At 40.4% G+C, this 22,149-nt stretch overlaps 1 protein-coding gene across 2 annotated transcripts in view; it reads right to left on the reverse strand.

The window, feature by feature from the left end:
• The window catches only part of LOC135208473 (mitochondrial amidoxime reducing component 2-like), a 112,781-nt gene that overhangs the window by 22,784 nt on the left and 67,848 nt on the right, over positions 1-22,149 (reverse strand). For both annotated transcript variants that reach the window (XM_064240699.1, XM_064240700.1), the window contains exon 6: positions 8,156-8,361. In XM_064240699.1, the coding sequence (XP_064096769.1) occupies positions 8,156-8,361 (206 nt within the window). The remainder of the gene's footprint in view (positions 1-8,155; positions 8,362-22,149) is intronic.

Consider the following 22,149-nt stretch of genomic DNA (forward strand, 5'->3'; position numbering starts at 1 on the left):
TCCAAAAATCTTAATACTCAGAACAAGACATACATACTTGTAGAATTTACAGAAATTACTTCAACATTTTAGACAAGGAACAGAGTTCATGGACTCCTGTACTAGTACTTTACACATTTTACCTCCAGCAGGAACAGGAAACAAACACTGGCCTAATGCAAAATAGTACACCAAAAGACCATAATATCATTAATAAACATGAAGTTTTCCTAATAAAACTAATATCGTAATACACTCCCTGAACACCCGAAATAGCCCTGGTCACTGACCAGCCCGAACTATATCCCCACACATTTACCCACTAAATGGGTAATTTTAACTGTCAGCATTACCAATGCTGCAGGTAAAATCTAGTCAAATGAGTTACCTGTGTTACCGTTGGCAACCCTGCTGCAAATACCGGCCACCAGAGGCTTGTCCCCTCAATTGAATCATTCACTATCAAATTGAAGTGGGGAGGAGGGTGGGAATCATTCAGGTGTTCAGGGAGTCTATTACAATATTAATTTTATTATGAAAACTTCATATTGCAATACACTCCCTGAATACCTGAATTAGCCCAATTAACAAAATTTAATGGAGGTGGGATCAATCTAATTCAGCCCAACCTGTCCACGGAGCATACGCAGGTAACTCATAATCAACCTACCATGTATAAATGTATGTATCCTCACCTGATTATCTAACTCAGTAGGTGAGGATGTTTGCAAAGAAGTACTTCAACGTCAGTGTTAAGTCTAAGGTACCTTCTGAGTTCGAGGTACCTTCCACGTGATAATCTATATTTCTTATTCATGGAGGTAAAAACAGTTCTCCTCACCTGGTTGTCCAACTCAGTGGGTGAAGATGCTTGCAGTGGAAGTACCTTACCGTCAGTGTCGAGTCCAAGGTACCGCCTGAGTCTGAAGAACCTCCCATGTGGTATTTTATACCTCTCATGAATGGAGGGGAAACGATGAACCTCCCATGTGGCTATCTAGCCTCTCATGTATGGAGGGGAAATGGTGAACCTCCCACGTGGCTATCTAGCCTCTCATGTATGGAGGAACCTCCCATGTGGCTATCTAGCCTCTCATTATGGAGAAGTTGAGTTTGCAGGACCTCGCTACTGCTCCCTGACGTAGATAACTTATGATGATAAAGTTGTAGTTATTCCAGCATGACCATTAGGATCTGCCTAACCTCAAGGGCCTAAAGGAACAATACACTCAGACTAAGCTTGATCAACAGAAACACTCGAGTTCATTTAGACTATCACTGACTACCTAAATTTCTAACATCCTAACAATAACAAGCTAGCTATAAAACTAAGTTACTGCAACAACAGGACACAGCGAGTAACCTTTCTCTGAAGAAAACAAAATCCCTAAGGCAAAGCATTGTGAAAAATCCACACTGACTCTCAAATAACCGCCTACATGATCGCAGACACCAAAAAATTCCTCCCGAAAGCCGAAGGGTATCCATCCACGATACTTTGTTCCCTTGGACACGAACCGCAAATAGAAAGCTCCGAAAGCGATGAAGAACCAGTCGCAAGAAGAAACTAACTGCACTTTGGAAAAGGGAACGAGATGGGCACCTAGGGGAAACCAAATAAGATTCTCGGACAAAGTAAAAGTTCCTCAGTACGTGACATCAAACTGGACACAGTATGACGATGATGACAACGACACGAAATTGACCATCGAGGAGACATCTTGTTTCTAAAAGACCGTTGCTGAGCGCAAGAGGCACTCTCAACAGAGCCCTCTTATGGATGTCTGGAAAGTGCTGAGGCAGATGATTTAACAAGAAGTAGGCCTCCTCTCCTTGACAAGAACAAAGTACAGCCAGCCGAAATATTAGTCTGGTATGCGAACCCCATCGAAACCTAAGTGAAGAGATTGTAAAACAGCCCAGGTTCTGAGAAACACCCCTCAACTCTCACAACATCCACATAAGACGATGATAAACTCCTGAACAAGCTGTACTCGACTGTGCAATCCCGCACACCCCCTCCCCAAGGCACGATGACGTAACACTTGTTCAACCGCTGTCCACCCCCTCACAAGAGCCAAAAGCGAGGAGGTTGCAAAATGTGATCCAACTAACACCGGTTACACCAATAGTAACTAGGATGGAAGTCTGGAGCTGAAGCTACATTGATCAAGTGAGGGGAGGAAGTACTCCCTCAAACCCCGGAAACAAAGCCGAACCCACATTGAACACCTTGAAGGATTAATGGAATTATTCATAGGAAAAGGCTGAGAAAGAAGCAGGAGAGAAACAAGGAAGCCACACTCGGAGTAACCACCGGAGCACCTAATGCCAATGCTGTGCGGGTGGAGAAAACCAACTTGTGCCGCACGCACCAAGGGTGCCTCTAAAGACAGGCTACAAACTGTGGAACCAATGGGAACTGAGGAAGGAAATTACCAGCTACCCTAGCGAAAAGGAGGACAAGGACACGTTACTAATGATGGTGCAGACGAACTGCCAACTGCCAAAGCCCCCGCAATAACCGCGGTAGGCACGATATGTCTCCAACCCTGAAAACATAAAATGGGAACTGAAGAAGGAAGATTACCAGCTACTCTATGAAAACAGAGGCTTAGGACACAAACCATACTGACACAGTCAACGATGGTGAAGACGAATTGCCGACTTGCGTAGACCCTGCAAGAACTACGGAGGACAATTACGTCTCAAACCCAGTACAAGAGGATAAAAATACGGAGTGTGGAAACTCTGAAACTGCCTTTGAGCATCAAGACCAGCAGCCTGAGAACTAAGGATCCGTGGAAGGTGCTAAGAATACAGCCCCGCCAAAATTACTTCCCTCAACCCCGGAGAGAGAGAGAGAGAGAGAGAGAGAGAGAGAGAGGAGAGAGAGAGAGAGAGAGAGAGAGAGAGAGAGAGAGAGAGAGAGAGAGAGAGTCGTCAAAATCCCCAAATTTCAGGATGAAACAGTGAAAAACTGATTGCTCTGGTGTGTTAATGGCAAAGAAACAGGATGATACAGAGAAGACCCCGAAGCGATCTCCAAAGAATGACCAGATAAAGAAGACTGTGTAAAGACATTATAAGTTTTAGAAGAAATTGGGAGAGAAAGACACTAGACAGACTCTGTTCCCCATGATAACCTGGCAAACCCTATTACAAACTCACGAAAATTCCTCAAGACGTGATCGTGAATACAGTCCATATTCAAACTACTGTAATTCGTCTTATGATAAATCGATTTTACGATGGGGTTAGTAATTAAAATCAGCACTGCTACATTTTGAAAATAAGTCTTTCTATATCTCGCGCACAGCTGGCGCAGGCAGCCGTGTGCAGTCAGGCAGCGAGATGGTTTTAACACCGAATTTTTGGCCAAAGGCCAAGTATTGGGACTATGAGGTCATTCAGTGCTGAAAAGGAAATGACAGTAAAAGGTGTAACAGGAGGTAAAACCTCTCTGTTGCACTATGAATCAAGTGTTAGATGGTGGAAAGTAAGATGAAGAAAGAGATTATGAAAGGAGGAAGTCAAAGGAAGGCACAGGAGAGAAGAGAAGCGAGAGAGAGAGAGAGAGAGAAAGACCAAATTACAACAATCTAACTTCTCCACATCCATAACTTACACCATCTTCTAAGTTAATAAGTATTATCTTAACGATATATACTTATATAACTGTGTACCGCCATGAACAACTGAATGAGACATTACATTGTTTGCTAATACGATTGAATTCTAGCAACATCCGTTATTGAATTCAAACAGCGTACAACAGTAAACACTTACTGTATTTATGTTATAAATGTAGCTGAAGCTGGTAAGGTAATATTACATGCATCGGCAACATGAATAAAACTCTCCAAGCTTTATGTGAATTCATAACACAGCCATGGTAAACCGAAAACTGCTAGCATGAAAGAGCTCATTACTGTTGTTTTCACACTGACAAAAGATAAATTACTTAAAAGCTTGTAATACCGATGAGAACGAGTGAAACGAACGGAATCACTGAAAATTACACAAACTCTTAACAGAGGGGAAAAGACTAGTTCCAATGAGATGTATTGGTCAAATTTTTACTTAAAATTACATCATGGGATGAACACTATGACCTCGTTCCAATATAAGTAAAGTATCCAGATATTGATTTATGGTAACTATGAACAAGAACATTTGCTGAGACCCAAAGAGATGACTGCATCTGGAGTGAAGGAATTGACTAGTCGGCATCTCGGCCTGTCTAGGACACATCTCCCCCCACCCCACCAAGTAGGGCTATGCGTTAATGACAAGCTTGTAATTGTAATACCACTGAATTGTAATCAATTAAACATTTTCAAAGTAATTTTAAGTGTAATTCTTTAAACTATCTAATATCAAATTTTAGATGTAATTTGATATATCAAAATTTAGACATAATTTGATGATGCAACTGGTAATTATATTCATAACTGTAATTGACATGAGGCATCATGTAATTACTGACAGATATTCGTCTGCTAAACTGATGAAAACGTCATACTACCGAATTCCGTTACCAGAAGGAACGTTCTTGGAAAGTAATGAAATGTAAAAATTCTTATGGTTTCTGATTTATATGATACAAGATACCGTTATCAGCTATGTTAAAATGTCATAGTTAAAAGACCGTCTTACAGCTTGACCACTGCAAGGCGAAAGCAAGGAATAGGTGGGGAGGAGTTTAGTTACGTCAGACCAAGCCAGCCAATCAGGGCCAAGAAGCGCTATGGAAATAACTATACTTCCTCAATTTTCCTCGGCCAAGAATGAGTTAAATATGGCGAGGTAACTTGCATAAGCCATCAGCTGAACGATTGAATCCCAAACCAAAATATGACTGCTATACGAGTATTAGTATTACTGAATGACTGAATCCCAACTAAAATATGACCACTACAATAATATGAGGATACATTCAATATTGGGTTATGCAGCTGGCAAGCCTACACAGTCCAACAATGATGAAGTCCAACCGAATCTGATTCTCGTTCTCGTTCAATTACATTCTTGTACCGAATATTATACGATTCGATTCTCGTTTCGTGTTCAATTACTCCGGTAGAGAATCATCATAAGTCAGAATGCATGAATCTCCAGGATTGGCCAATACTTGTAATTACTATACAGATATGTAGTATACATAGAGGATACTTTAGGCTGGACTACTGTGTTAATTTTATGCAGTTTCTCTTGTACTGAATTATCGTAAGTCAATATGCATTTTCTTGAGATTTAACTGATATTAATAATTACTGTACCGTATACGAATAGTGAAACAGACAACCTGATCACCTGGATTACCACTACCGCAAGACGATCCAAATTTACCTAGACAGAAAGAGGAACCTTCGAAGACGAAGGAGTGTTATCCAAAACTTCAGAACCAGACAAACCAGAAACCACATCCAAACGATCAACCATGGACTAGAAGCTTCTGTTGCAAAGAACTCGAAGCAGGAAATAAAACCAAGGATGGTTCTAAAGACGAACCTTCACACTAGACACTACAAGGGAGTCTGAACCCTAGGGAACCTAACCTGCTATTCTCTTCCCAAACTACTTAACCTATTACCGCTCTTATCTGTCCCTGGCCTAACTTTACATTAACCTTAGAACGTACGAGTACACCTCAAGGGGGAATCTGCTGCTTAACACTGCCTGCTCCGCGCCGGGGGGGCTGGCAGATCCTACACTCTGTGCTTGCGGTTCTCCATAACTGCCAGCACCCGTTAGGGCTGATTCTGGAACAGGCAGGGGAGCTGAAAGAGAACGATTAGTATCACCTACACTACTGCTGCTATCTTTATTTCAATTAGCTTTATCATGAAATAGCAAACAATTTAGGCATTTTCTATCCTCCAATCAGAACCGTTCCCACTGTAGCTCTTCTTAGCTTAACTCTCTCGATTTTGCCGCTATCTTCTATATACTCTTGGTAGTCCTAAGTGATCTAATGAACTAATTCTTACATTCTATACACCTCTGTATGACATACATTACACTTCCCTATAGCTAGAACAAAAGGAATGTCTGTCATTTGAGGATACTCATCCTTTGTTGCACTAGCATAGGAACGAAGCATGCCAACACCTCAACCAGCAGCTGTTGGAGGCAAGGCTGATGAAGCAGAGATTGAAGTAAGGATTTGTTGATGAGGCTCGACCATCTCCTGACGATAACAGAGAAGTTCCAAACAATCGAAATACGATCCAAATCGGGGAAAATCGGAAGAGATGTTGTAAACGAAAGGGAAGGATATCAAAACTCAATCAGGGCCTCGGCAAACACTGTGAGGGTCAGGCTACATGACCAAACGTTCGCTGGGAGCAGGACCACATCCGGCTCACCACGCGAACGAAAAACAATTGAGGGGACAAGCCTCTGGTGGCCGGTATTTGCAGCAGCGTTGCCAACGGTAACACAGGTAACTCATTTGACTAGATTTTACCTGGAGCGTTGGTAACGCTGACAGTTAAAATTACCCACTTAGTGGGTAACTGTGGGGATATAGTTCGGGCTGGTCAGTAACCAGGGCTAATTCAGGTGTTCAGGGAGTGTATTGCAATATACTATTAAATGTAATTAACACATTGTAATGATGCCCAGAGCACCCACTCATGTCAAGCATAAAGAAAAGTACTTCCAACTAAACAAAACAAGAAAAAACAAAAAATATAAAAATGAAAGAATCTCACAAACAATAACAATAAACATACAGTAATATTCACACAGATGACAAATACAAAGGGTGTGGAAGATTAGAAGTCAGAAAAGCAGCAAAGGTAGAAGAACTACAGGCAGGGGCAAAGAGAAAAGAGAAGGCATCAATGCATGACAGACAGAGTGCCTCAGTTGGGCATTAAAATATCAAGACCTGGTTTCATATGTCAAGACTGGTGAAAAAGTGGATATACAGCAACCCCTCTTAGTTTCATTAAGTGTACATAGGATGTGGTAAGCTGCAAAATGTGGCTATAGGAATAGTTCTATGCCAATACCAAAACCATAGTATAACACTGTAACATACAGAGCCTGTCCTATTTAAAAGATATATATACAATTCCTACAATTGGTTCACCTCTAATTGGAGATTGCATGAAAAGTTCATGGCCTAAACTATGCTATCACTACAAAAACCAGCATGGCATAGGATAATTAAACCTTTACCCATATTGTTTGTCTATTAACAAAACATTATTTCTCCATCCACTTCCTTGCAAATGAATACTGTATTAATGTTCATCTTGGGTTTACGAGGTATTGCTCTCAAAACTCACCAGATGGGATCAGCTGATGATGGGTAATACCTTGAGTAGCTATGTGAATATTTCCCTGAGTAGCTATATTAATATTTTAAGGCAAAATTACAGTAACTGGCTACTACCATGTATAAAAAAAAAAAAAAAAAAAAAGTCGGTAGGAATAGAAAATTAGTCAAAGGTACTAAACATCCCAAGTAACTGGGAGGAGTTATGAGCAAATCAGGAGAATTATTTCACAGATCAAAAGTTATAATGTGGTTTTATTAGAACATATATCTTGCAACTAGCTAATCATTTCAGTCACTGGGTCTTTGCAAATTCTGCCTGTCCCACAGCAAGAGCTGCAATGAATTATTTTACTTTGTTCACTGTCTGTTGTGAGTGAAACTGGGGTTGGATAAAGGATGAAGTTTCAGTGTCATATGTGATGCAAAGGATTTGTATAAAAAATTATATAAGTTTATAGTATCGAAACGACCGTCATGCACTAACACAAAAACTTCACCCATAGTGCAAGCTAATGATGAACCAGCAGAATACACCACCAGTAAGCAAAACTGGATAAATAATTCCAGATTTAAAGTATTACAGTGTTGACTTATCTTAAAATATTCAAGTTACTGATAAATTCTTTGTAATCTAGTATATTAGCATTTAACACTTATTGGAAATATTTCATAAACATAGTTAGAAATAAAGAGTAGTCTACTTGCTCCTCTTGCTGCTCTTTTTGAATCATAAGGGGGTTTGTTTACAAAGCAAGGGAAATGATGCACTGTATATGTATGTGCCAGGTTCTGTGTACTACATACTATCCATAAAAATCTATCAATATCCCTTGGAAAAGAAATTCTAACAAGTTTTCAAGGTAATGCACAAATAAAACCTACCTGGTGCATGGCCTGACATTTCTAAAGATGGAACTCCCAATTTTGATGTAGGCCCACTCATCTTCATCATAGGCTTTACTAATACCTTCAACAAGAATATTAGGTCTAAAATTTTCTGGCGGTGTCTGACAACTGACCCTACTTTGAAGATCATTAATAGACTCTTTTGTCATCAATAAGTATGGAAAAGAGTCTGCATATAAACACTGAAATGAAAAAATAAACATGAAATTCTTAAAAAATATATCAAGTTTGAATCCATACTGCATGGGTGTGTTTCACAAATACTTTATCTTATATAACATTTTTAGAATGAGGCCATTAATCATAACAAGCATATGTTAATATCCATGTCCTAATTCACCAGTCTTTTGTCTGTTGGGTAGAAGATAGTCAGACCACATAAGTTTCCTCTGCATCTTCATGTAGAGTATGTCTTACGGAGATATGTGATTATGCTTGTAATATATGCCTTCAAGAGATATGTAATTATGCTGGTAAGTCTTCTTTTCTAGAAAGGATAGCATATGTACTAATCACAGCTTGGAGGAAAACAATGGACTAAGTTGGAATTTCCAAGCTAATGAAAAAAATCTGAATTCTGTCTTCCATGAAACAAGCAGGAACATCCAGTGGTGATAAGCATACCCAAATGTAGCACTTGTAGATAGTTTGATGCTTGACTTCTCCCAATTAATGTGAATGTTCAGGTCTTGACATGTTGACAAAAGCATTTAAAAGTGATAGTAAAGCTAAGCTGGGTTCAAGGCCACTTAGTCAATTGTCTAAACACCTTGGAAGCCCAAGTCCTGGTAGACCTCAGCAGCAAATGAAGCAAGGGTAGTGCTAATGACTTAGGGTTTATGGCTAATTTGATGACCATTACTGTGAACTGATGCACCCTGTCTGCCCCAAGGACTAATGAATTGCCTGGAGATGCTCTAGGCACTGGCTAATGGACATTTTCTTTTACTACTACATTGTGGACTAAAGCATCTGGAATTACTTTTCAAATGAAAATAGCTAATAACAAGTAATGGCTTTATGTTTTCTATGGCTACTGAAGCACAGAAACATGTACACTAATGGGATGGCAAAGCCTAAGACTGCCAACATTATAGTAAGTTTAGTTTGATGTTGAATTTAAAATTCTATTTAGTAAGAAAACTGCATGACCATTACAACAAATTATTTCATAAGTTGTTGGAGACACTACACTCCACCAAGTCCTCAGTAGCCAGGTTTGCAACTCTGCATGTGACAGGAACACCAAAACCAATATTCTATTGAAACTTATGTTGAATTACATTGAAATTACAAAGATACTGGTGCCTCATGGACTTATCACTCCATCCAAGAAGACACCTTTGAACAAATAATTAAATAAAAATAAATCACACTAGTGTGTCACTCCTTTTATCTATTATATTATTTCACAGTCCAATGATTCCTGTAATCTGTGTTGCATCCTGAAGTATCAAAAATATTTCCTACAAGTGACTCCTCCATCTGTGCATTTCTAGACTAAAAATTGAGGCTTTCTGGCCTCCTTGAATATCTAATGTGTCTGACTAATAGTATTCATTTAGTTACTGCCTGCACTGTTTCTAATTTTCCTAGCATATTTAAATTGGGGTCTTTGTATGTCCCACTAATATCAAGTACGTATTGTCTTTTTTTCCTATTAGTAATTTGACATTTAATGTACCCTAATATTTTCTTGGGTTTATCTTCAACTTCTATACATTGTCTTAAAGACTGCAAGTCATCTATCTTGGTGGTAATAATGAACTCACTGTATGTTCTCTCTAAGAAAAGAAAAGTCCTATCTCTTTTGTACCCAAGCACATTTTATATGGTCATCTTTTTTTATAACATATTTGCATGACTTTGCATTTGTCTAAGGAGAATGACATCAGTCATTTGACAGTTCACTCACCTACTTTCTCAAGGTTAATCTTAAACCTGTTCTATATCTGTAACATTAACTAGCACTGAAGCCCTTTTTTGTATCACCAGCAAACTTGGTTTGTTTGCTAATCAACCTAAGTCCAGGTCATTCATGTAGCTAATGAAGATCAGGTCAATAGGCCAGTAGTTTCCTTGTCCACCCTTAGAATACTTTTTAGAGTTCTGATGCAATCTTCATAACTTTTATTTGCCCTAAAGATGATCTGTAAGGGTCACAGAAGAGAGGAGCAAATTACCCATTGCTTCTTTATTGCCACTTGGGTGAAATCTATCTGTACCTAGGGGCTTGTTGTCTTAATTAACTTTCTTCATGTACTGTATCTCCATTTTTACAATTTCTTAACTTTTATATTTTAAGAATAGCTTTAATAAATTTAAGTACCCTCAAAAAGTTGGTTTAACACTCCAAGGACAAGATAAGGAATAGTATCAAGGTCCTCCTTAACCCATGCACACAAACAGTTGGTGAAACTCTCAGTTATTATTCTAAGGTCAATAGAAATTATTAATCATGGATGTTACTTTCCATAATGAGGTTGCAGCAAACTCATCAACTATGTACTTCCAATATAGTAGTTCATTGACTGGAATAATAGTTCTTGTCTCTTATGAGCATTTCAGGTCGTAAAAATCTGCATGCAGAGTACAAAGGAGTGGCTTCAAATTGTTCATATGCACAGTATAAAATAGATACAAATACTGGGATTATATATTGCATAGTGAAATGAGGATGTCTGGCTTTACAAAATTAGAATTTAAAAGATGTTGGACAGTTTACAGCATAATTACTCATAGGCAATGATACATATATATATATATATGTATATATATATATATATATATATATATATATATATATATATATATATATATATATATATATATATATTATATATATATATATATATATATATATATATATATATATATATATATATATATATATATATATATATATATATATATATATATATATACATATATATATATATATATATTATATATATATATATATATATATATATATATATATATATATATATATATATATATATATATATATATATATATATATATATATATATATATATATATATATATATTAATTCAATTCTCTCCTTACTTATGCAATCTTAGATCTGTCACATTATACAGAGAAAATAACCATAAAATTTATGAAATAAACAATAAGTATTCAATAAGCAAAAATTATATACACATCTCTGTAAAGAACATCTGAAATAGCAGCACTTCTTATAATTTCTGGTATCTTTACTAAATACATCTAAACAATTATGAACTTACATTATCATCCTTCTTCACAATGGAGGAAACTTGCCAACAAAACTCTCTGTTGTTCTAGGAGAAGGGATAGTGGAATGGTGGAGGTAAACGAGCTTTTTTCCCAAAAACATTCTCAAGCCATCTTGCAGGCACGCATTCTCCACAGTCTAAACCTGGGGTCAAATATACTCGCAAAAATGCTGTAAAGATTCAAAGAGCCATTACATACAATGGAGAGAAATATCACTTGTGATCAAATAATCCTTTTCACATACAAAATTTTATGTGCTCATTTGTTTACAAAGAAACTGATGATGAAATAAATTAGGGAACAGTGATAATCAAATACAGTAATTCCCAGTTCACTACAGCTGTAACCAACAGTAAATAACTGCATACAGTATGCAAGTCATTTATTTTTGTTTGAGTAAGCACCAACTGAATAATGAATTTACTTTAATTTTCCTTGTTTATAACTTATGAATAAATACCTGGGATGTGAGGGAATATCTAAGTGGTTTTCCACTAAAAGTTTTCAGATCTTTGTGTTAATGCATTTACAAGGAGAGTTATTACTAATGCACATAAGAAATTCTGATTCATACAAACAAATCCCTTACTTTACTACAATTTGTAGTACAGCATCAGACAAGCTTTGAAACATCAACTTATGAAGTTTCACAAGAAAAGATTATCCTTCATTAGAAAAATGAAATTTTCATTATTAAAATGAAGTTTTATTGTATACTTACCGAACAATTATAGAGCCGTGATTTCCACGAGCGGCAGGATACTAAATTCAAATTTAGCGTCGTTGGCGTCGCCAACACTGGTGGTGATGACGTCATCTCCCTCCACTCGCGGGAGAACCAGGTACAACTGCCCAAGTGAATCCAATCCATCTTTCTGCCCGTCCGTCCACCTAAGGGGAGGAGGGTGGGTATAATCATAATTGTTCGGTAAGTATACAATAAAACTTCATTTTAATAATGAAAATTTCATTTTTATTGTAGTGTCTTACCGAACAATTATAGAGCTGATTACACAATTTATGGGAAGGTGGGATTCAGTGGACCACTAGTATTTTTAAATGGTTACATTTATTGCAATACCAGTAAACACTCAAGGGTTGTCGTTGTACCTTACCTTGTAAGAGAGCTACAGCAGACTGTTACTGCCTCTGGTCGGTGCTCTTCTTACTATTGTAGAGGAATTGGAATTTGACCAAAGTTAGCCTCTACAGGAGTGGAATCCTTCCGTAGTTCAAGCGAGTCAAGGGGCGGCTGGGGGGGGGGGGGGGGGGGGGACTGACGGAGGATAGTAACAACAAAGATTGCCCTTGCCTGGGCTAAGACCAGAAATTCAATCATACAAAACATTTGTCACAACACAGATTTAAAAACATATATAACCCAACCATTGTAAAATCTGACCTAACAGACTGGTGAGTATCCCAGGTACTCAGTACCCCAGCTTCCCTTGAACTCGACAACCTATTCAAGGTGAAAACGTTAGCATAGAGGTGACGACCCCTGTGCCGTTTCTCCCAACACCATGCCAGAAACCGCCACCGGACCTAACGTTTTACAATTCTCGAAAACCGTTTCGATCTCTTTGAGATAATGACTCGCAAAAACCGAATTCGATCTCCAGAACGTGCTCTGAAGAATCGAAGCTAAAGATAAATTCTTTCTGAATGCTAAAGAAGTTGCCACTGCTCTAACCTCGTGAGCTTTTAACTCTCAGAACGGAAAAGATTGTCGTTCTCGGACTGCGAGTGAGCTTCCCTGATAAGCTCTTCTAATAAAGAACGATATAGCATTCTTAGAAAGAGGACAGAGGGATTTTGAAACCGAGGTCCAGAGCTTAGAAGATTGTCCTCTAATACCCTTAGTGGCAAACAGATACTGCTTAATAGACCCTGACTGGACATAAGAGCCTTTCTTCCTCCTCATGTCCAACGAACAAATCAGATAAGTTCCTTACCACAAAACTCCTCGGCCAAGGATTAGAAGGATTCTCATTTTTGGCTAGAAGGTCAAAGATACCGAAAATACAGCATTGCCTTGAGAGAAACCGACTCTTTTGCTATAGCGTGCAATTCGCTGACACGCTTAGCAGAAGCTAGTGCAATAAGAAAGAGTGCCTTCTTAGTCAAGTTCCTGAGTGAAGCCGACTTCAAAGGCTCAAACGGTGGCCCCATGAGGAACTTAAGCACCACATCTAAGTCCAATCCACTGTATCTTGCGGAAGCTTAGTGGTTTCGAAAGACCTAATGAGGTCCGACAGATCTGAATTGGAGGAAATATCCAAACCTCGATTCCCCCCGTCGAAAAACCAACGGAGAGGAGCATGGCTCTATATCTCTGATCGTCGAAGGAGCCAGTTTCTTAGAGTTCCTAAGAAATAGAAGAAAATCTGCTATTTCTGTTAAAGAGGTCGCAGAAGTAGAGACTTTAGCACTTCTACACCACTCTCTGAAGATTCTCCACTTCCCTTGATAGAGTTTGTTAGAAGACTCTCTCCTACAACGAGCGATAGCTTCTGCAGCTCTTCTTGAAAATCCTTTCGCTCTGACAAGATTCCGGACAGTCTGAACCCTGTCAGAGCTAGAGCGGACAAGTTTTGGTGGAACCTCTTGAAGTGAGGTTGTTTGAGAAGCCACTTCTCTGGAGGAAGAAGTCTGGGGGAAGTCTACTAACAACTGGAGAAGGTCCGGGAACCACTCTTTCCTGGGCCAAAAGGGAGCGATTAACGTTAGTGTTACATTGCTGTGCGACATGAACTTGTTCAGCACCTCTCTTATTAGACCGAACGGAGGGAATGCATAAGCTTCCAGACCCGACCAATCCAACAGCATTGCGTCCACCGACCAAGCTAGAGGATCTGGGACTGGAGAACAAAAGAGAGGAAGACGGTTGTTCCTTGATGTCGCGAACAGGTCTATTGACGGTCGTCCCCAAAGGCGCCAAAGTTTCTGACAAATCTTGTTGTCCAAAGTCCACTCCAGAGGTAACACTTGCTGTTGACGACTTCTTAAAACTCGTCCGCCAGGACGTTCATACTTTCCCGGAACAAATCTCGGGACTAGCTGAACCTTCGCTTCGTTTTGACCCACAGGAGGAGATCCTTGGCTACTTCGTACAGAGAGAAAGACTGAGTCCCCCCCTGTTTCCGCACGTACGAGAGAGCCGTGGAGTTGTCGGAATGCACTGCCACTACTCGACCTTCTACTAAGCTCCGAAACTGTCTGAGCCCCAAGAAAATTGCTAACAGGGTTCCTTTACATTTATTGGTGGAACTTCTTCTCCTTCTCCGACCAAGCTCCTGAAGTCCGTTGATTTCCCAGTAGGGCTCCCCACCTGTGTCCGATGCGTCGGAAAAGAACTGTAGGTTCGGGAGGATGGGTCGTAAATCTAACCCTTCTTCCAACCTTGTTCGAGAGAGCCACCACCTTAGGTCCTCTCTTATTTGATCTGTGACAGGAAAGGTAATCGAGTCTGTTGTGTCTTCCTGCACCAAGAGGCTCTCAGGAAAAACTGCAGAGGTCTCATGTGCAGTCTTCCCAACGTTCACAAAATTTCTCCACTGACGTCAATTTGCCCAGGGAGCCTCATCCACTGATTGGCAGAAACTTACCTTTTTGTCCAAGAACTCCTGAACTGTCTCCAGACAGCCTTGAACCCTCTTCGGGGACAGAAAAGCCCAAAAGAAAACTTGAGCATTCAGAATCATCCCCAAATAAAGGATGCTCTGAGATGGAACCAACTGGGACTTCTGTTTGTTGACCAGAATTCCTAACTTTCTGGCAAGATCCAAGAGTTGTTCCAAGGGTCCTTCATGCACCGACTCTCTGATTCCCGACCGGAGAAAGCCATCGTCCGATCGAGGGAGATTCTTACTCCTAATATTTGCAAGCCAGCTTCCTATCGGGGATAGAACCCTGGTGAAAACTTGAGGAGCGGTCGCTAGTCCGAAGCAAAGAAATCGCCCGAAACTGAAACACCTTGCCTTCGAACATGAACCTCAGGTACTTCCGAGATTCGCGATGTATCGGAATGTGAAAATAAGCGTCTTGCATGTCCAGAGAGACCATCCAATCCCCTGTTCTGATGGAACCTCCAGAACGACCGAGTGGTCTCCATATGAAATTTTGTTTTCTGGACATGCAAGTTCAGGGCGCTCACATCCAAAACCGGCCTCCAGCCCCCTGATGACTTGGGAACTACAAAAAGGCGATTGTAAAAGCCTGGAGGAAATCCCCTTCTATCTGTTCTATCGCTTCTTTGAGAACAAGCGCTTCCACTTCTGCGGCTAGCGCCAGAAATTTGTCTGAGCCCGGAGAGTATGCCTGGAATGGAATTTGGCACAGGTGAGAGCGAGGGAGGTGAAACGAGAGGATACGATAGCCGAACTTGAGTACTTGCACTACCCAGGCTTCTGCTCCTCTGTTTTCCCATTCCTCCCAAAACAGAGCCGACCTGGCTCCCACTGGTGCATGAAGAACCGAGCTTTCATTTGGAAGGTTTGTTAACCTTGGCCGAGGCCTTAGACTGAGGTCGCAAATTCGACTTCGGCCGAAAGAAGCGCTTCGGGTTTTCTCCCTCGAAAAGGCACTTGGCCAGAGGAGAAACCGAAGGAACAGTCTCCACAGGAGCTTTAGGTCTCTTAGTAGACTGTGCCAGTAAATCCGAAGTAGATTTCTTATCTAGCGCAGACGAAATTGACAACACTACATCGTCTGGAAAGAGGTTATCTTTCACAAAAGGAGCAAACAAGAGAGCAGACTTCTGTTGGGAAGTAACCCTTTTAGAAGCAAAGGAGCACCAAAGTTGCTATTTTCTTAAGGGTACCAAAGGCGATGAGCGAAGCTAACTCATCACATCCATCCCTAATGGATTTGTCCGCACAGGACAGAAACACCAATCCAATCCTCCGCTAACTCCTGAAAAGAGAAGGACAGTCTTCGATCTTGGCCGCTAAAGCGCCAATAGTCCAATGCAAGGAAGCTAAAGACTTCCAAAAGTTTAAATTGATTCTTTACAACGTGGTCCAACTCCGGCGCTGTAAAGAAAACTTTCGCTGCGGCGAAAGCAGATCTTCTAGAGAGTCGATTAAACTGGAGAAGTCTCCCTGGAGGAGGCAGAAACTCCCAGAGAAGGAGCTTCCCCAGTTACATAAAACCTATACCTCTTACGAAGCAACTTAGAGGGAGGGTAAGCAAAAAGAGCCTTCCCTAAGTCTCTTTCATAGACATCCATTTCTCAGTCTCTTTCAACGAATGTCTAACCGCTTTAGATAGAACAAGTTTTTGGGAGGAGAGGGTCTGAAGTTTTCCTCCTCATCAAAAAAGTCGAAGTTGGGGAGCGCGGAGCCGCTTTGTTCAAAATAATCTGGATAAGATACCAGAAGAAATCTAAGGAGACGTGAATAACACGAGAGGTGATGTGAATCCTCCTCCTCTACTTCTTCTTCATTCTCCGATACCGCCGAAGAAGTAGACGGAACTGACAACCTGATCTGAAGGTTTCGAACCACCCTTGGACTCATTCATCCAGTTGGTTAACATCTCTAACTGCTTGCGCAAAGGCGCCAGAGACGAATCAAAAACAGTTAACGTAGGCTTGGAAGAGCCTAAATGTTCAGCAGGAGGCGGAAAAACTACTTGCGCCTCGCTCGGAGCCGCCGAAATTCGAGGCGAAACAGGCGCATCAGGCGTAACAGACGAAAAAAGCGCCTAAGAAACACCCTTAGAACTGCTAGCTACAGCGCTAAAACCACAATCTCTACTAGTAGATGGAGCCGAAAAAAGGCACAGATTGAGGCGACGAACGAGCCGCTAACGGCCGCGGCGCAACCCTACTCTCAGGCTCCTTATACCGCTTGACTGGAGGAGGGGAAGAATCGCGCCTAAACGCCTCTTTAAGGGACGCGATTTGAATTTTGGCCTAGCCTAAACCTCCTCCTTCTTACTCTATAAAAATGAATAATCTACCCACCTGTACGCTTTCTCCAACTCCAGTACACTCCAGAAATCACCTTAAAAACACCAGCACCACAAGACTTACGACCCAAAAAAACAACTCCTACCAGACAGAGAGCTCTCCCCTACCAACCACACACCACCAACACGTGCGTTTCTACTCCCCGTGTTATTGTTTACATCCTGCCGACGCCGCCGCCATCTTGTCTATGACGTCACAGCCTATGACGTCACAACACAACTTAAATACATCAACAGACACCTTCTAGAATCTACCACATGTTGTCTATATATAGGACACCCACCATATTTCAACAATGCATAAAATACCCATAACAATTATACAATATATAATCACACTTATCTATACCCATAACAATTATACAATATATAATCACACTTATCTCTTCTCCCCTCCGACTGTTTCCTAACCTAGTATTCCCCTCTTAATTTCCTTCGTCCTCCAACTCTTTACCCTCTACATATTTTTCTAATACATTCCCCCTGAAACTCCTGCTTTAGTGCAAAAATCATCTACGTGTGTACACAAAATGCCTTCCAATTTATTGTTCTTTTTCCAAAAGAATATATTAGGTTCTAGTCTACTTCTCTCACCTTGAAGCTCCTTCACTACTTTCACCACTTTACAATACCATGCTTTTGCTGGCATCCTTGAGCCCATAGACTGTTTTCTCAACTTCCATAATCCCCTCCAACCATCTTCCCTTGGTGGCTTCAAGTACACTTCTCTTGTATCTCGTCACCTTGTAAATGCAGTTTTGACATCCAATGTATAACAATTCCAATTTTTCACCTTTATTATGGTTAGACAGAATTTTAAAATTCAGCATTGCATGTGGGAGCATCCTTTCCCACGCAGCCATTTCTTCTTCAAACCCTCTAGCTACCAATCTTGCTTGTACATATCCTTTCCCCCCCTTTTATCTTTTTCAGTTACTATCCATCTTGTAGATATAGCTTTTTGTCCAACATCATTTACCTCCTCATATACTGGTTATCTCTCCAACTTAGAAGTTCTTTTTCTTTAGCTTCCATTATGCTTCTATTTTCAAATCCCAGCAACACCTCCTCTTCATCTTCAATTTTTTTCTACCTGACTATAATCCCTCAAGTTAACCCACCCTTTGTCACCTGACTGTGAGTCTCGTATATTGTACGAATCAGCCCATGCTTGGCTTGATCTTTTTCCTGCAAGACCTAAAATAGTCCATTCTTCTACTTGTCCTGTATCATTGTTTATAGCCCTAACTCTATTTCCCTTTTTGAATTTTGGTATCTCTTCCATTAACTCGCTTTCTATTGACCCACTTTGCCCGTTATCTTCCACTGTTTCCTCTATCACCTCTCTTTCTATAGTCTCTTCTGTGTCTGCATTCCTTCTCTCACCCATTATCTCCTCTCCTTCCAGCCAATCTACTTTCCCTTCATTTGGGCCATCTGACCTACCTTTCACCCCATGGGATTTATCTATTCTAGCCGATATCTCTTCTGTATCTGGTGATCGTCGTTGAATCCTTGTCACATGTATCCTAGCTACTTCTCTTAAAGAATCCCCATGTTTGACTATTATTGTTTTCCCCGATACTCCCACTACCTGAGCAGGTCCTCTCCATTCATTTTCATTTTCCCTCTTATAGAATACCTCATCTCCTACACGCTTCTTCAAATTTATGTTCTCTGATGTTTTTTTGTTTAGCGCTATTCTTATTTTATTACAGGACTCATTTTTTATAAATGCTTCTCTGGCCTTGTGCATTGCATTCAGTGTGTCCCTTACCATACCCTCTTCCATCCCTTTTTCTCTGCTTGCAGGACTAGAACTTTCTTCTCCTATTAGGTTAGGCAGTGAAGGGTTTTTTCCAAATACTAATTGGTTGGGAGAGAAACCTCCATTATTCATTAAACAGTTCCTAGCACTACTACACCCATTTCAAAGCTAGGGACCAATCTACTTCCTCTTCCTCCATCATCTTCCTTACACTTCCCTGATCATGCCTACGGTCTTTTCACATAATCCGTTGCTCCACGGAGATTCTGATGCTGTGGCTAATACTTTAATATATTCCATTTTTTCTGCCATCCTCCTTACTTTTTCATTTTGAAATTCTCCCCATTATCTGACAATATTTTGGAGGGTGCTCCAAATATAGCAAACAGCACTCAAAAACAAAAGTATCTTTATTATAGTTTCTGGTTTCTTATCTTTTATCCAACAGGCCTGACAATATCTCGTTGCCATATCCACTATTACCAAGAACTTTCTCTCTTCTATCTCTCCCACATCCATCGCTACGACTTCATTGAACGTTTACTCCAAGAAAAGCCTACTACCGGTTTGGCGGGGTTTCTTTGTATTCTTTTTACAAACCTCCAATTTTAATTTTAAGCAGTTCCGTTAGTAACTTTCTTATTTCCTCTTTTTCTTTTTTTTCGATTAACCCATTAACTCCATTGGTGCTTGCCTCTGTTAGCTTCCATCTTTTATCTCCAACTATTCCATGACCAAACTGTAAATGTAATTTCGTCATTGTGTTTTCTTAATTTCCCTCCCCCCGGATTCTTTCCCTTCCAACCCTCCAGTAATAATTCTTCTACCTTCCTCCTCCTTATAGGCACTCTAAATGACCTGTTCGTCTTCTCTTAACTTACTACTTTCATTCCCCCTAATACTTCTACTATGACACAATTTTCTTTCAAATTTAGGGTCATACCCATTTTACTCATGGTTTGCTTACCTATCAGCCAGGGTATATCACCTTGCAGAATTTCCGTCTTCAAATAAAACTTTCTGTTTTTTAGTATCACAGGTATTTCTATTATTCCTCTGGACTTATAAGATGTCTCACCAAAATTAAAACACTTTATTAGACTCTGTCCTAGTGTCCCTCATTCTCCTCAACTCTTCCTGACTCAAAATCCATGACAATACGTGCTAGTCACAATTCCCCGCAAACTGTTGAGGGGGTTTTTTTACACCCTGTGTCCAAAATTGCATCACCACCTCCCATGTGCTTCCACTATTTTATTAACTTCTCCTACATAAACCTCTTCTTCTTCTGTCCCATTTTCTGTTTTTTTCCTTATTTTATTTCTTCTAGTCTTGTTTCAGTTTTCTTCCTATTATGAAAATTCTGAGGACAATCCCTAGCCCAATGCCATTCTGAGCTGCATATGCACATACTGTTACCTTCCCTTCTTGTTTATAGGATTTCTACCACCCCTTCCTCGGTTCCATCTTCCCCGATATCTTTGGTTTTTCCCTCCTCTCCCAGAACTGGCATTGCTTCTGACGAACCCCACCATTCCCGTCCTCTTTAGTCCCCTAATCCCAATCAAAATAGTCTTTTCATTGTTTGCGACACTGTTCCGTACTCTAGCTTTTCTTGCCCACAAGCCGATAATACCATTTGTTTTTGATTTTCCGTGAGATTTGCTTGCTCTATTACATGATACCCCTTGACTTCGCCTTCAAGCGCGCCTTTCCCCATTGCTCTTTCACACTCAGATGCTGCCTTCTCGTATCTAATTAAATAGTCCGCCATATTTTCACTAGATTCTCTTCTTATTAGAAGGTATCTTTTTATTCTACCGTAAGTCTCCATTACCGAGTCTTTTAGATAGGCTTTATCTAGTTTCTCTAGGATTAACTTTGGACCCTCTGTACCAGTAAGTTTATCTTTATCTAATGCTTCCACTAGCTCTCGGGCTTCCCTTTTAAGCTCATTCTCATTTCTATCGCCGGGTATTTTGTATCTTCTCCATACAACAATAGCCAATCTTCGGCTTGACCTTTCCATTCTTTGTTATTCTTCTTGTATCCCGCTAAACCTAGGACATTCCCTTCTCCATCTAGTAGTCTCCCTTTGTTCACTGTCGGATCCAGGCATCTTTGATCAACCACGCTCTGGTACCAGTTTGAATTTTGGCCTAGCCTAACTCCTTTCTTACTCTATAAAAATGAATAATCTACCCACCTGTACGCTTTCTCCAACTCCAGTACACTCCAGAAATCACCTTAAAACACCAGCACCACAAAGACTTACGACCCAAAAAACAACTCCTACCAGACAGAGAGCTCTCCCCTACCAACCACACACCCACCAACAGTGCTTTCTACCTCCCCGTGTTATTGTTTACATCCTGCCGACGCCGCCCGCCATCTTGTCTATGACTCACAGCCTATGACGTCACAACAACTTAAATACATCAACAGACACCTTCTAGAATCTACCACATGTTGTCTATATATAGGACACCCACCATATTTCAAAACAATGCATAAAATACCATAACAATTATACAATATATAATCACACTTATCTATACCCATAACAATTATACAATAATAATCACGCGAATGGGCACGAATCTCGCCAAGAGCGCCGCGCGACCGGAGACGAATCGCTTGAATCATTCGAAAGGCGTCTGACCGCAACACCTTTCCAACGCTTAACCGAGCCCTGTTGAGGCGCAACAGGCTCAACAAGAGAGGCGCCTGTCTGTGGGCAAATCCCGATCGACTCCCTTGGACTTCCGGTATGTCTTCTCCCCGGTGCGGGGGAGCTGGACAGTGACCTTTGTCTAGGAGACGTGTCAGGCTCAACTACACTCTTACCTGAAGCCGCTTTCTCCAAAAACGTCTTAACTGAATTACCAAGTTGCAAAACCGTATTCGCTAGTACCGAAAATTTCTGATCTAACCTCGATTCCAGACTGGCAATGGTGTCGGAAGAAA

This window comes from Macrobrachium nipponense, chromosome 35, assembly GCF_015104395.2.
Source record: "Macrobrachium nipponense isolate FS-2020 chromosome 35, ASM1510439v2, whole genome shotgun sequence".
In the NCBI taxonomy this organism is placed as follows: Eukaryota; Metazoa; Arthropoda; class Malacostraca; order Decapoda; family Palaemonidae; genus Macrobrachium; species Macrobrachium nipponense.